The 15,199-nt window shown below is 40.3% G+C and overlaps 1 protein-coding gene across 1 annotated transcript in view; it reads left to right on the forward strand.

Moving 5' to 3' along the window:
- LOC128732886 (homeobox protein abdominal-A homolog) overlaps window positions 1-5,595 on the forward strand; it is a 36,143-nt gene extending 30,548 nt beyond the window's left edge. Inside the window, exons 5-8 of the mRNA XM_053826314.1 lie at window positions 4,047-4,270; window positions 4,337-4,624; window positions 5,300-5,319; window positions 5,556-5,595. Of these exons, the coding sequence (XP_053682289.1) occupies window positions 4,047-4,270; window positions 4,337-4,624; window positions 5,300-5,319; window positions 5,556-5,595 (572 nt within the window). The remainder of the gene's footprint in view (window positions 1-4,046; window positions 4,271-4,336; window positions 4,625-5,299; window positions 5,320-5,555) is intronic.
- The last annotated feature ends 9,604 nt before the right edge of the window (window positions 5,596-15,199 follow it).

Here is a 15,199-nt window from a genome sequence, read left to right on the forward strand (position 1 = left end):
TGATAAAACACCCACAGGCTCTTTCTCACAGTGCTACGTGTGAGTGTGGTATGTTCCGTGGGAGATGGCATAGGTGTGAAGCCGCTGGAATTTCGAGACACTTCAGGCAAAAGTACTTGCCTGAGTCTGCGGGCAGGAAGACCCCTCCTCGACTGTGATGAACGCTGGCTGCGGGAAGCTCGACTGGGTGGGACGGCTGAGGGGCTTCCGAAATACTGTACACATTGTGTCCCGGCAGAGATGCTCCTGCGAGAAGATCAGCAGCAAGGTGATCGGTGTGAAGAATGCTAAAATCCGATGAGCAGTCAGGAAGCGAAGGAAACTCATAAGCATTGCGGTACTTGCCAGATATCACGGGTTGGATGTATACTACCAGAATTTGTGAGGACTTAGAACCTTAGAACCTTTTTATGAGAGACTGAGATCCCTACCTAAGGGGGAATTAGTCACATTCTGCTTGTTATGGGATAACCAAAACGATATACCGTGCTACAGTCAAGAAAATTTCAAGCCCCACAATTTTTTTTTGATTTGATCAGGAAGCCCAATGTTTGGGAATTGGACCTTAGTTCCCGGACTGGGTCTTGCCTTGCGCGAGGACTGTATCACGGAATCCGAAATTGACCAAATCACGGCGCCAATCGCTGTCGCCGGGTAACGATGCCTAGGGTTGGGGAGTGAATCTCACTTTAATCACCATTGCTTCGCCAGGACCTTTTTCTGACGCCAAATTAAAACACGGGGCGTACAGAAACTGCACTTCTATTCCCTTTAAATTTTACACCGCAACCCGTTTTATTTAATTAACATTAATAGATTTATTTGATTTATAATTATGAAATAGAAATTTCAGCGTCCTCGTTGTTTGCAAACATGGCAAAAGCCCAATCATAGTTTAAATACACTACACAAACTCTGCCACATCTACTATAGAGAGTTCGCAACAGGTTAAGGTAAAATCTAGCAAAGAAATTTATGATCGTTAAAACCATCGTTGAATTATTATTATAAGCGCATAAAAAACTCTAAGCTACTATAACGTTCAGTCAACAGTTTAGACAATTTTATTTGCGCAAATAAATTCCAACACGTCACTGTCGTTGGCGATGGCGTCATTTTCCACCACTCACTGGCCGGTCCACCGGTCTGAAGTGCATCAATCAGTTCATTCGTCCGGCAGTGGAATCAGAACATGAAACTGTTTTTTTTTGTTTGCTACGTTTTGATTGCGAGAATACTGCCCACTGACTGCTGACTTGACTGGCTGTGTAGGTACCTTAAAATAATAAAAAGATTGTTAAACCCATCATCTGTAAAATATGGCTTCACAAGTGTTGCTTGGAATTTGTAGTTATGAGGCAGTGTTTATTATGCACTTGCTGCAGCGACAAAACGCCTATTCCCCGTTGATTGTCCCATCCGATTCATGGTCAGTGGCAGAGTGCGAATCTTGTCGTGTAGCGCGCATTGTCCAGATCCTACGTCGCCGCACGACGCACTGCTCCCTGCGATGTGGTGACCGCAAAAGTTATCTCCATAAATAGAAAGTGGTAAAACGGCTATAAAAGTGTGTGTTCACAATGTATTTTTATTATCAACTTGCCTAGTAAAACTACTAATAAAAGCGATTATATCCTCTGTTATTTTGCTCGCTGCTTTGTGGTCGTTAACATATGAATTCACTGCAGGACGCTACGCACATTCGAATGGCCTCCCTCTAGACTTGTTGTTGTTATTGTTGTTGTTGATAGACCAACACCGTTACTAGAAGAGTACTCCATCGGAGCAATCAGTTTGTTCGTGGTTGAGTTGCATTTTCACCCGATGACACTCGGAGGCGGCAATCAACTTTTCAATTGAATTCCATTTGAAGTTATTCCAATTTGCAACCAATTTCTCCCCTGCTGACAGGAGCCGAACGAAATATCTGGGCCATGATTGGAAAACCGGTCTGCGCAGCGGGGTGAGGCGCTAACGATAAATTATCACGCTGCTGGACTTGAACCATATGGAAACCATCAATAATATGTCTCAAGCTGAAGGCTGCGGCTGAGGGTGCGAACCAGTCGAGCAGTTTCTTCTTCACCTGTTGGAAGTGTGAAGAAAATTTGTTTTCCACTAACAAGTCGTAAACCGGCTCGATGAACAAACAAATCCTAAATTTTGCTGCGGCGGATATTCCCTTCTGTGTGCAACGATTAATCAAAGCCATCGTTAAGCCGAAATTGAGTCGATTTTAAAAATGGTAGCCCACATGGACTGTTACCGTCAATTTCATATCATGTTCGATTCCCTGAGGTCATAGTCTTCTCGGTTTACAACTGCCTTCTTTGTTTGAGTATAATCACGGAACATTACCGTAGCAAGCATACACGATATTGGTATTGTTATTGCGTTTAATGTGCGTTTCCAGCTTATTATTATTACAACTTTGTATTTGCATTTTCCTCACTCTTCGTGCTGCCAATATGGGGGCATGAGGGCTAGGATGGGGACACGGCACTAACTGTAATTACGAGTAGGTACACATACAACGCCATAACAGCAAATAATAAATACACATTCAGTGTGTAGCACTGCTCGCTCCATTGGAAGGCATCTACAAGCTACAGGCCGTCCAGGCGTTCGAGATGAAACTTTGTGTATAGTGTTCTGAGCTTCAGTTTGCTTGACCTGTCGAGAAGAGATGTATGGAACGAAAGAAAAACCCGATGAAAATAAATAAACACCAACATCGTTCGTGATCTCGAATTGCTAATTTGTTTAATTATTTGAACGATGCAAGCACCAATTACGCAAAACAGACCATTGCATTTTCGATCTGTCAAAAACAGTCGGTAGATATGTAATAAAGGAAGAAATTTTCTAATTAATTGCAACTCGGCTCTACCACTATGCGAGAGATATGCACGTACTTTAATGAATGTCGGCTTGCCATGCCAGTCATAACTTTCGGAGTTATGTTGCATTGCTATCTGGATTGTACTTACCCTGGGTACCACGTCGCACATGGCAACGTGCCATATATTATTAAAATTGCATAATATCCAACAGTCTTCGGTTTAATATGCTTGGCGTAGAATCAACCGAGCCTGCTGGAGCCATGCGCCTTTTTCGAAGCAAACAACGGTGGCGCGATGGTGCCTTCAGATCTATCTCCGACCGAAACATTCTTCACTGCTGACGTCAATTAGTACGTTCAACCCCCGGCCCGAAGATAGATATAGCAAGACCCCCTTGGGATGGTCTGTTTCGAAACATGGCACTGCGTTTACCACTACGAAGACAATAGCTTCATTACGAATCTTCGCCCTGGTGCGACGGCACGAGCAAATAGGAAGGATCAACATGGCTCTAGAATTTAATATCGAGCCACATAAATAAGCGTCTTTCACCCTCCGTATTTTCGCCCGAGCGTGGCAGGAGAAAGTTACCAGAACTTGATATCAGCGTACGGAGATAGAGAATCTAACATAAGTAATTTTCCATTTTTCTCGCGCAGCGGAATCGAAAATTTACGAGCGTCATATTTTATCATCAATACCGTCGTCCCCATGCGGCATGGCTGCACACGGCAAAGGGTGTGAAAGCGGCCATCTTAAGTCAATTAACTAGTCGTTAGGTGCATTCCCTTGTAACGTGAGGACTACATATTCGATCAGGAAATGTTCGTTTGATGTTCGTTTCAAAACGTAAAAAAAACAAGTTTTCATTCAATCTAGTATGACTTCAACTCTCTAAATTTTATTACCCCTTTTCATTGTTTAAAAAGAAACAAACTTTCTCTTCGCTTCTTTTTTTTGCTGTTCCGAAAACTTTCTCTCGGTATCCTGTGGATCCTTTTTTTTATCTAGCTTGTCCACCTTTCCCCGGTGAATGTTGCGTTGCAGTTGCAGTTGCAGTTGCAGTCGGACGGAACCGAACGCGTAGCCAACTCTTTGGGAATAAAAACGACACGCTCTCTTCTACCCTCCGGCTTCGTCACACCTTCTTCTGGAAGCTAAACAATTTCCTTTCTTTTTTGCAACTTTTACCTTTCCTGCTAGGCCCGAACGGATGCCCCCGTCGACGAGGCCGTCAGACGTACACCCGCTTCCAGACTCTGGAACTGGAGAAAGAATTTCACTTCAACCACTATCTCACCCGCCGACGAAGAATTGAAATCGCACATGCCCTGTGTCTGACCGAGAGGCAAATTAAGATTTGGTTCCAAAATCGTCGGATGAAGCTAAAGAAGGAACTGCGAGCGGTAAAGGAAATTAACGAACAGGTAAGTAGCGAACTTTGATAGGTGAGACAAAACCGGCTGAACTTTACATTGCCATTTCGATTGCAGGCACGGCGTGAACGCGAAGAGCAAGACAAGATGAAGAACGAATCTTTGAAATCCGCCCAGCAGCACCACAGTCACAAGCAGCAGGAACAGACGATCGTCGGTTCCCAGCAGTCCAGTGGAGGCGGAGGCGGTGGCAGCACTAGCCTTGGCAGCCATCTACACCATCCGTCGATAGTGGCACAAAACGATCTAAAGCTGGGCCTCGGCAGCATGGGCGTTGGCGTCGGAGGGAATCTCAGTATGATGGGAGGTCTGGATAATAAAACCAATCAGGATATACTAAAAGCAGTTAGTAAAGTTCATTCTTAAAGCATAGTTTTCATTTTCCGGATTCTCTCACTTTCTTGTTTTCTTCGTTGTTTTCGTTCGGCTAACTGGAGACTTTTCATTTGATCAAACGAAGGTCACATTGAATATCCAACGAGACCGTTTTCCAATAGAAAATTATCTGATTTTTTTTCTTTCTAATTTAATTTATTTTGATAGTAGCGCTCTGATATACTGTTGAAGTTGAGTGCTAATTGCTGCAATACAGTTCAGTTGCGTGATTGTTGGAAAACAAGAGAATGCGTTATTGTTGCTTATTTTTCTCTTCTATCGCGTTGAGTCCAGCTTTGGAATAAATTAGCTGAAAGGCACATCTGCATGTTTCCCATTTTAGTTCACTGAAAAATGATGTAATGCATCGTTCATTCTTGTTTCTGGATAAATTTTACTTATCTCAATGTAGCATACGAGTCCTCTGAAACGGAACCAAAGTAACGTTTCTTTGTTGACTTGCTCGATGCAAAGAGTATACTCTGAACACCAACCAAACCACCTTGTCAAGAATTTCTCTTGAGCATGTCTTTGATCTCTTCAGAGTGAATTCAGTTTAGTTTCTATTCCGTTCTATTCTAGCAGACGAAATTCTAAATCAACACCTTCTCTTTTCTCTCCTCCTTTTTATGATTGATTTTACAGGTGATGCAACATAACAAAAGGTGGGAATGAATTGAAAATATTCGAAAAACTACGCTTTAGACTGAACTGGATTGAAATAGAACATCCCATCTGGAATATCCTTTCATGCGAGCAAAATTCCCTTTGCATTCCCCATATATTTTGTCGACTGCTGCTCTCGATCCTGCAGAGTGCGATTTCCCAATTAATTCTTATGTTTCTGTTTTTTTTTCTCTTTCGTCATGCCATTTTTATGTCAACTATACAAAAACTACAGCGCAAACCTGAATACTAGAGACGTCGTCGGTTCAATTTAACCGAGAACGTAAATAAGCCACAACACACAAAAAAATACACACCGACATACGTAATGCACACAAAAATCTGAATAATAGATGTATTCAACTATAAACAAAAATGAAGACGGAAATCCTGCAAATAATAAATAGGATGAAGCTCCCTTCTCCCCCTCCCCCGGGACCCGCTAGCGGATCACGATCTAAGGACGAATTGTGACTGAGAGTGAGCACCAACAATGGAACACGCAGCATTAGCAGCTACTGATAAACCTGTATGAATGGGAAATTTGTCTAGGAATATATCTTCTAATGCTAAGATAAAAATCAGAAAAAGTAAAAGTAATAACAAATATACGTACTAGTGCTAAGAATCTATTTTTTTCTACAAAACCGCAGTATGATTTGTAATCATATATGAGAATTATACACTTAAACGGACGAGTAACGTTTTAATCGATTAACATCAATAGAAACACTGAAACTCCTCGGTTTAACACTATCGCGTTTCGCCTCGTTGAAAGTGAGAGCGCAAACGGAAAAACAAACAACTGTGTTAGGTAAAATTTAGTTATGTAAAGTGGACGTACTCATTAACTCTAGCGTTTGATTCTGTAAGGATTCGATGTAAAGGTACAATTTCGTCAGTCGAGTGTGTAGTTTTTCAACCCCCTTGCCGACTGCAACTAGGACTGGGTAACATACGTAATTAAACTATGAATAACTCATTAAATTATAATTATAGAAGATGAAAAAAAAAACAAAAGCAGTAATCGAAAATCTGTCCAGTGGCTAGAATTAATATTAGCGTGAAAAGTTACTACAAAAAAAAAAGAAGAGGAAAGAACAAATCCTACAATCTGTAATCATGATATTTTCGTCATTTTCCTTTCTTGTCAAAAGTGTCGGACTGATCCTTAGCAACAGTTTTAAATTCCTTTTGTTGATTATCCCTTGTGTAAATTTGTTACTATTTTATACTGTCAGATTTAGGACCGTACGTTTAGTTAGCGTGATGTCGAGATCTATAAATAAATTTCTAATTATTAACGCAAATATTTCGTTTTCTTTATTATTTGAGACTTTTAAGCGATTTGAGGAACAATAGTTACATTCGAATGGTTCGGTCTTCCAGTGCACTGCCCGGTTTCAATTCGGTTTTATTTCTCGTATCTATCATTAAGTCATAGCACAGTCGCTAGTGATCGTTGCTAGATGCACTCAAAGTGCAACGCTTCGGCTAGTTCATTTCGCATATCAACTTCAAATCAGTTTGGTTTCATCGTTTCGTTTTTTGGTTTTCCTCAAATCAATTACGTTTTCTCAATCTGTTAATAATTTTCCCGTTTCGTTCAGCGCGCAAACGTGAAATATTCGTTCGAACATAAAAATCTATACCATTACCTCCAGCCAGCGAAAAATATATAGGGAAACAGTTTTCTTTATTGTAAACAGAGCTCAGTTTCACATATTTTTCCCAAGGAAGCTGTAAATAGTACTTGATATTGTCACCAGATAAATGAAAATGAAATACGTAAAAATAGTCAGGGTAGAATAGACAGCAAATATAATATATATACATATATTCAACTGCAAATTTCATTCCAACAACTAAATCAATCCTTCACTTGATACTTGAAATTCTTGCCATAGAAAAGAATACAAAATCATTGTCTTGATCTCATCGAAATTGAAGTAAGTCTCCAGTCATAGTTTTGAGCAATTGTCGAAAAACAAAAACGTAAAATATTTGCTGTAATATGCTGAACCATAGAATACGTAATATTTGGTGAATCAACAGAAGCATTTTAAAAGCTAGTAATAAACAAGAAAACATGTAAATTATAACAATTACTAACGATATTATTTTAATAGTAAAATAAAAATATAAGAAATACGCCCCCGTACATGTTACAATTGAAAAGTGTCAGAGCAAAGCAAAAAAAAAACTGCGATAAACCGATGAAACCAACCAGCCATAACTGGGTCTAGGTGACTTGCCTACTTACTTTTCAAGTGCAGTATTTTTGTGAGGTCAAAGTGTAATACATCAAACAATATGTGTAAACAAATGGAAATGACGTAATTTAAATTTGTTTCAGCTGGAGGGAATGTAGCGCACTAATTGATGGAGGCAGAATAAATGAAAAAAAACACGGCAATATGCAAATAGATTGACAATTTAGACCCGTTCAAAAGTGTAAGAATTGGAAACGCTAAGAAAGCAAACATTGAAGGAAAAGCATATGTATTTGTTTTATTGCTGTGGTAAGAAAAGGAAAAATAAAAAGAGAACAACAACAACAACAACAACAACAAAAGCAAACAGAAACGTACATTGAATTGAAGGAGCAAAATGACATTGATATGTATTATGAAAATAATAAAAAAGTGAGTAAAACACAGCGGTGGTTTTATTTCAGCTGACTGCTGACTGGATTAGTCCCAATCATAAGGGCATGATAAAGTTAAGCACCATAATTTAGCACAAACTCACACAATGATTTGTGTTCCTACTGAATTCCATCCAACAAACGAATCAATCTACACGGTGTTTATGTTGAGTAATGAATTTTGACGCGATGTTTACGTTTCAAGTTCATTAGGTGGCAAAAATTGCATTCTCCCGTTTCTTTGTTCAACTTATCTTGCACGTTGGTTGGAACGAAGTTGGTGTTGTGTTTAAATATTGGTTGTCACAATTTGGAAACAAGCAGTTCGAATGAAATTAAATATGGGAAATTTACCGTGGTCTTGTCAACTTCGGAGTTTTGATATTAGTTCCAACCGAGCCGATTTTATCATCCGGAAGACTGTGAAACTTAATCTTGCCATTCTCAGGATGAAATCCTAATGTATTTTAACGATTAAATTATTTTCCAATCTAAATTTTCCGAGTATTCTTTCAGATAAGTCGTATGTCAACGTATACAATGTGAGAGCAACTCTCCTTCTATATGTGCATGCGTTTTGACGTAGGATTGCGTCTTTCTGGAAGATACATCTATCTCGAAATGAGGTCAGGTTTTGAACGCTAATAACTTAATACTTTTGCACCAATCGATCGAAAAATCTTCTACGCGTCGACCCAAATAAAGTTAACTATAAATTATTGAAGTTCCACTATTGAAGAATTGAAAACAATGTAGCATTGTCCAACATTGTTGTTGTTGGAAATGACGTCATCAAAGTTTTATCGTGCTTTTTAAAATAAAGTGACAAAATCTCCTCGTCCCAACAGGTCGAAGATTCTTTACGTACGACGCTTAAACCAATTTGATGTCTCTGCTTGGAAAGTATGCCAGAAAAAGTGACAAAATCCCCTCGACTCAACAGGTCCAAGAATTTAGGTCAATTTGATATCTTGATTTGGGGAAGTGCACTTCAGTTGTAGTGTTTGGTTGTAATATAATTCTATATATATATACGAATATTGCCATTTCATTGGAAGAATAGTGAAAAGAGAATGTGTTGTGTTGTGGCAACGATGTGCTACTGATAAAATGGGATCGAATTAGTAAAGTATCTTCAACGTGGGGGAAGGGTTAGTAATAATAGCAATCTTTGATTTCTATAAGGTAATAGGACATCAGTAGGTTTGTTCTTGGTGTTGTGAAATTGGGTGTGGGATAAAACGTTTATTTTTGCTTAGTTGAAAGGCAGATGGAGAAGTTAGTTCGTTTGTGTGCTCTAAACGCTCACCAATTTCTTCTAGGTTAGAGGTTCGTACCATTCAGTTAGGTACATTTCTTTGTGTTAATTTTTTCAATCAGTAGTGTGATTTTTTTTTTTCGTTAATTAACACGTAGCTCTGTGTTATTTATTGAATGTTGACTATGCAAAGTGCTGGAAGCTTCACTGATTTACATCTTGATTAAAACTTGACGGACAATATATCAAAACAGAACTTGCATTAACTCTAACAAAATCTATTTATATAATCTATTTATATAAGAGGCTTATGTCTGTACCGAAAACCAAGTCTCTGACAGGACGTCATGCTTTCGTAGCAATGGGTTGTATTGTCAGTCACCTCACTGGTCGACAGCTGGACTGCTCGATTGCTCAACTGATTGACTAGACTGCTCGACTGGACTGGTCGATGATTAGACTGCTGGATTTAATTGCTCGACTGGACTGCTTAACTAAACTGCTCGACTGAACTGTTCGATTCGACTGCTCGACTCAACTACTTGATTGGACAGATCGACTTGACTGCTTGACTGAACAGCTCGATTTAACTGCTCGAGAGGACTACTCGACCTAACTACTCGATTCGACTGCATGACACATTTGCTTGATTTACTACTCAACCCGACTGCTCTACTTAACTGCACGATTGAACTGCTCGACTGTACTGTTGGATTCGACTGATCGACTGGCCAGCATGATTCATCTGCTCGATTCAACTGCTTGATTCCATTGCTCGACTGGACTACTCGGCTCAACTGCTTGAAAGAACTGCTTGACTCAGCTACTCGATTGGATTATTCGAATCGGCTGATCGATTCAACGCTCAACCCGATTGCTCGATTCAACTGCTCGACTAGACTACTCGATTTGATTGCTAGACTCAACTGACAGCTTGATTCAAAAGCTAGACTAAACTACCACTCAACCCTCAACACTCAACCCGACTACTCGACTCTACTGCTTGACTTAACTGTTTGATTCGACAGCTCGACTTAACTGCTCGCTTCAACTGCTCGACTGGACTACTCGACTAAAATACTCAACTCAACTGTTCGACTTAACTGCTCAACTTAACCGCTTGACTCGACTGCTCGACTAGACTGCTTGACTAAACTGTTCGATTCGAGTGGTCGCTTAGACTACTCGATTCAACTGCTTGACTGGATTATTCGACTTAACTGCTCGATCAACCTGTTCGACTCGACTCCTCGGTTTAACTGCCCAACTCGACTGCTTGACTCAACTGCTCGGCTGGACTGCTGGACTGAACAGCTTGATTTAACTGCTCAACTAGACTGCTTGACTTCTGTTTGATTCGACAGCTCGACTTAACTGCTCGATTTAACTGCTCGACTGGACTACTCGACTCAACTGCTTGACTGGACTACTCGACTCAACTGCTGAACTGGACTACTCAATTCAACTGCTCGACTGAAGTGATAAGTAATAAGTTGTAGCCTTGAGCCACGATACCCAGATTTGACGCAGCGTGAATTATGTTCCATCATTTAAAGTATTTAAAGAGTGGTGCTCACTACATAGTGTTAGTAGGACCATTGCACTCGCCACGTTATTGTCCTGTACTCTACCCAACAGCCGACTGCAAAGTCTGTCGATAAAGAAGGGTCAAGTCTTATCTGGCGATGGTTGTTAAAATTTCGATTCAAGTTAGGCCATCACAAATCATTTTTAAAGTTTTTGTCACCTTCCTCTCCCCCCCTCCCCCCTTGGAAATTGGCTTGAAAAAACGGTGGGGCAAAACATAATTTGTAGGACACGTGTTATTTTCTTTTATAAAATCAATTGTCTGTGGGCTCTATAGCCTGAAAAACTCGGAAAATAAGTGTACGAGTTAAGTTAACACTTCACAAACTAGTCAAACAGTTTAGTGCTGTTTTCGCTAGTGAAACCCTCGACGACCAACAAGTCTGGAATGCTGTGCGTGTATGGCAACTGTTGGATCACTTCCAACTTTAACAACTCAAGATGTACTCAATGCGTGCTTGAAACTAAAAAGCTCAACAAATCCTGGTCCAGACGGGATTCCTTCAATCATACTGAAGAATTGTGGTTTGGCTCTTTGTACTCCACTGGTCCGCATTTTCAACATATCTCTGCTTTCGGGTAGTTTCCCTACCGCATGGAAAACTTCATATGTCTTTCCAGTCTATAAAAAAGGTCCAAAACAAATCGTTTCAAACTATCGTGGAATAGCATCACTCTGTGCCATTGCAAAGTTTTTCGAGCTGGTTGTTCTGAAATTCCTTACTTACAATTTCTCTAGCTACATTGATAAAAGTCAGCACGGTTTCGTATCCAAACGGTCAACCTGTACTAACCTGATTTCCTACAAATCCTTCATTGCTCGCTCAATGCAAAACCATCTTCAGGTCGACGCAATCTATATGCATTTATCAGCAGCCTTCAACAAAATAAATCATCAGATGCGCCGTCTCGAAACTTCAGAGGCTTGGATTAAGTGGCAATATCCTTAACTGGTTTGAATCATATCTTACCGGTAGGACTATGTCCGTTAAAATTGGAAATACTATTTCTCTACCTTTTTCGGTCACATCTGGTGTGCCACAAGGAAGTCATCTAGGTCCTTACATTTTTCTGCTGTGCCTTAATGATATTCATCTTACTCTTAAATGCATGAAATTATCGTATGCCGATGATTTCAAACTCTTCTTCATAATTAAGAATATCTCGGACACTCAATTTTTACAATCGCAGTTGGAGATCTTTGCTGTTTGGTGCAATATCAACAGAATGGTGCTACGGTGTCAAAAACTTTAAAAATAATTTGCAACCGGCTCTCTGTGGCTCTTTTTTCTTAACGTTATCGGGTAAGTTTAGCGGCAATGAGATTGGGTTCGATACCTGATTAGGTTGGAGAAATTTTTGACCGAAAAGCGCTGGAGTTACGTATTATCGCTGTGATTATAATGCTTACATATCAAGTGAACCAAACCAAATTAAAGTTATCTCAATTACTAGTCATCGAGATCTATCATAATTTTTTCTTTTTGTCTGGCTTTTCAGTCTATTATTGTAGGAGATATTGTAGGCATGACTTAGAGTAGAAGTATATATAAGATTGTCATTCACAATTAAATGATTAGTAGCATTCGAGAAGCTCAGTGAACGTGTTAATAAGAATTTTCTGGGATATTTATCGTCTACATTATGAAATTCAGGACAGCTTTTTAATTCTTTCTGACGTTTCGATTTTGTAATTAATTTTCAAAGTTTGAATTCTTTCCGCCCGTTTCGACCGTAAAATCCTGAAATGTGCGACAAAATTGAATTGTTTATTTGTTCTAATCACAATCGCATGCAAAATTCATGTGTAATCCGATTACTAGTTGTATTCTTGTTTAGTGCTTGTATGGAGTGCACTGAGAAATTCTTTATTAAATTACTTTCTCAGTGTTTTAATCTATTGGTTAATCGAATCGTCTTTTACGCTCACACTTTTATTTTTTATAAATCATTTTGCAAACATTTAGAAACTAATCGACAGTTTTTTTTAATTTCTGATTCGTAGCAGGGTTAAGGTGAAACGGTACTGAATCCAACATGGCCGGACATCCTATATCTTATATCCCCACAAGGACGCCATTTTTCCAGCCATGTTGGGATTCAGTACCGTATCACCTTAAATGAACAATTTGTATCTCGTAACATAAATTTAAAATTTTATTCAAACGCTCAACGGTAATTTTTGCCAAGTTTGTATTAAACGACTTTCAAAATAATTTCGCTTGCTGACCAGCGAGAGAAATTAAACTTTAGAGTTACACAATTTCATTCCCTCGATGTTTAATCTACAAAAACGTTCCACTTGAGAGAAAGTCCTTTTCGAGGCAATTAATTCACGTTTCATGGCAGATAGGTACTGGATTACTAAATTGCCACTGTGTCTTTTTAAATCGCGATTGCCTGCTGAAAATTCACCGCTCCGGAAGTCTGATTAGAAATCTAGACACCTTCCTTTGCTGGCACGAAAGTGTTATTTTTTTTATTTTTCTACAGCCGGATTTATGCTCGGCACGATTAGATTTGAAGCTGCCGACCCATAATCTCAAATCGGACCTACACCGGACGGCAGTGCCGAGGGGCGTGGGACGAGCATGCGACTGCGGACCGTCACTGTTTGGAAAATTGGCAAAAACCCTCCCTTCCGATCGGTTGCTAATCTTGCCCTCGTGGAAGTACGTGTTTGCCCTATAGGCTTCGGTGAAATCCCTTGAAATTTGTTTGAGTTATAAATTGATCTAGAAAATTGCTATTTACATCTCGTGCGCCCCGATGAGGGAGGCCTATACATAGGCACCTTTCGCAACCCACAAGTATGTAGGAGGCAAATCGAGGGTTTCTCGGTTTTGGCAAAGGTAACCCTACTCACTCTGGCATTCGAGCGAATCGACGGTCCTAGCTATCGCTATCTCACGGTTGCGTGTGCCTTCAGCAGATAATTTTCTGTCCGAGAGGGGGAAAATCAGGTGCCGAGGATGGTGTGGGCTAGCGGCAAGTGTAATTTATATCAATGATTATGACTTTTTATCAAAAAGTGTACGGGCGAGCAAGCACAATGTCGAGAAAAAAGGTTGCAGCCGGTTCAAGAGCGAGCGCAGGAGGACAACCAGAGCTCTTTTGCTGTTCGGTGTATCTCTCCTTTTCCTTTCAGCCCCTTCGCCGACGGACCGGGCGGTGGTTTCTGATGGTTGTGGTGTAGCAGATTCTAAAGTGTGCTGCCGCTCTCTTTCCACACATCGATCGGTGTTGTTGGCCACAGAGTCACGGTCGAAGCCCATCGGAGACAGTGCCTGGAGGACGACAGTAGGGAAGGAAAGAGCGCGCGTTAGGCGGAACGAGGTTGACACTGGTGTGGTTCACATTTGGTTTTGCAGCCAGCACAGTCAGCAGCGGCATATACGATACGCCAATGACTCTAAGCTCTCTGGAACAAACAAGGCACCGTTCCAGCTCTATGTTTTGCCCCGGTCGGTTCTGCTTGTTTGCTGCCATTTCACTACAAATTTTTGACAACCTCAAAAGCTCTTCAGTCAACGTGCGGTAGTTCCTTAGTTCTTGTTGTGTCAAGACTTATTCCGCGAGTGTGGCCATTTGCGTTTGCCAGTGTTCAATGTCTTCCGCAAGTATTCATCGTAAATATTCGCGTGTGTTTCTAATGGAAAACTATTCTCCGTGTGGTGATCTGGTTTCAGCAGTTATCACGTACCACCATGTGAAAAATCAATATTGCAGTTCGGGCTGTTGTTACCATCCAGTGTGAATTATAGTGTATGTGTGTGTGAGTGTGTGTGCATTCGTGGCTGAATCAGTTCTGAAAAGTGTATGGTGTTCTAAGACAAATCAACCGTCACACATCGCATTCCAAGGTAAAATTGATCGTCTGGTACCAAACATTTCAAATGGTTACGCTTTAGAAAGTTTTTTTTCCGTTGAACCTTCCGGAATGGCTTGCGATAGATGGAAGGATGTCCATAAAAAAGAAACTTCAAGTCGTAAAAAACGAACGGGAAATTCTTCAAAACGCAGCAAAAAAACGCATGATGAAAGTTTGCAACCTTTTTATTATTTTACGACTTGTTTTCACCATTTATTTCGACAAACTACCCTTTCTTGTTTGGTGTCCTTTTTTCGATACTTTTTGCAGAGAAATAATAATAATAGCCGGATGAGTAATTTGTATCTAGTAACTGTCGATCAATTCATTTTGTACTCTTGGGATCGATCGTAAAACCGATCCTCCGTTAGGGAAATGCTTGGATTAATTGCTTGACAAGACCTTGGATTAGGAAGGGGTTCCGTCGAGGTCATCAGTACATACTGCGCAGACACCACGTGCTTGTGCCGATAGAGTCGATGCTCTGTTCGGGAAAAATACGCGCATGCCCGGAGA

Source organism: Sabethes cyaneus, chromosome 1 (genome assembly GCF_943734655.1).
Source record: "Sabethes cyaneus chromosome 1, idSabCyanKW18_F2, whole genome shotgun sequence".
NCBI lineage: Eukaryota > Metazoa > Arthropoda > Insecta > Diptera > Culicidae > Sabethes > Sabethes cyaneus.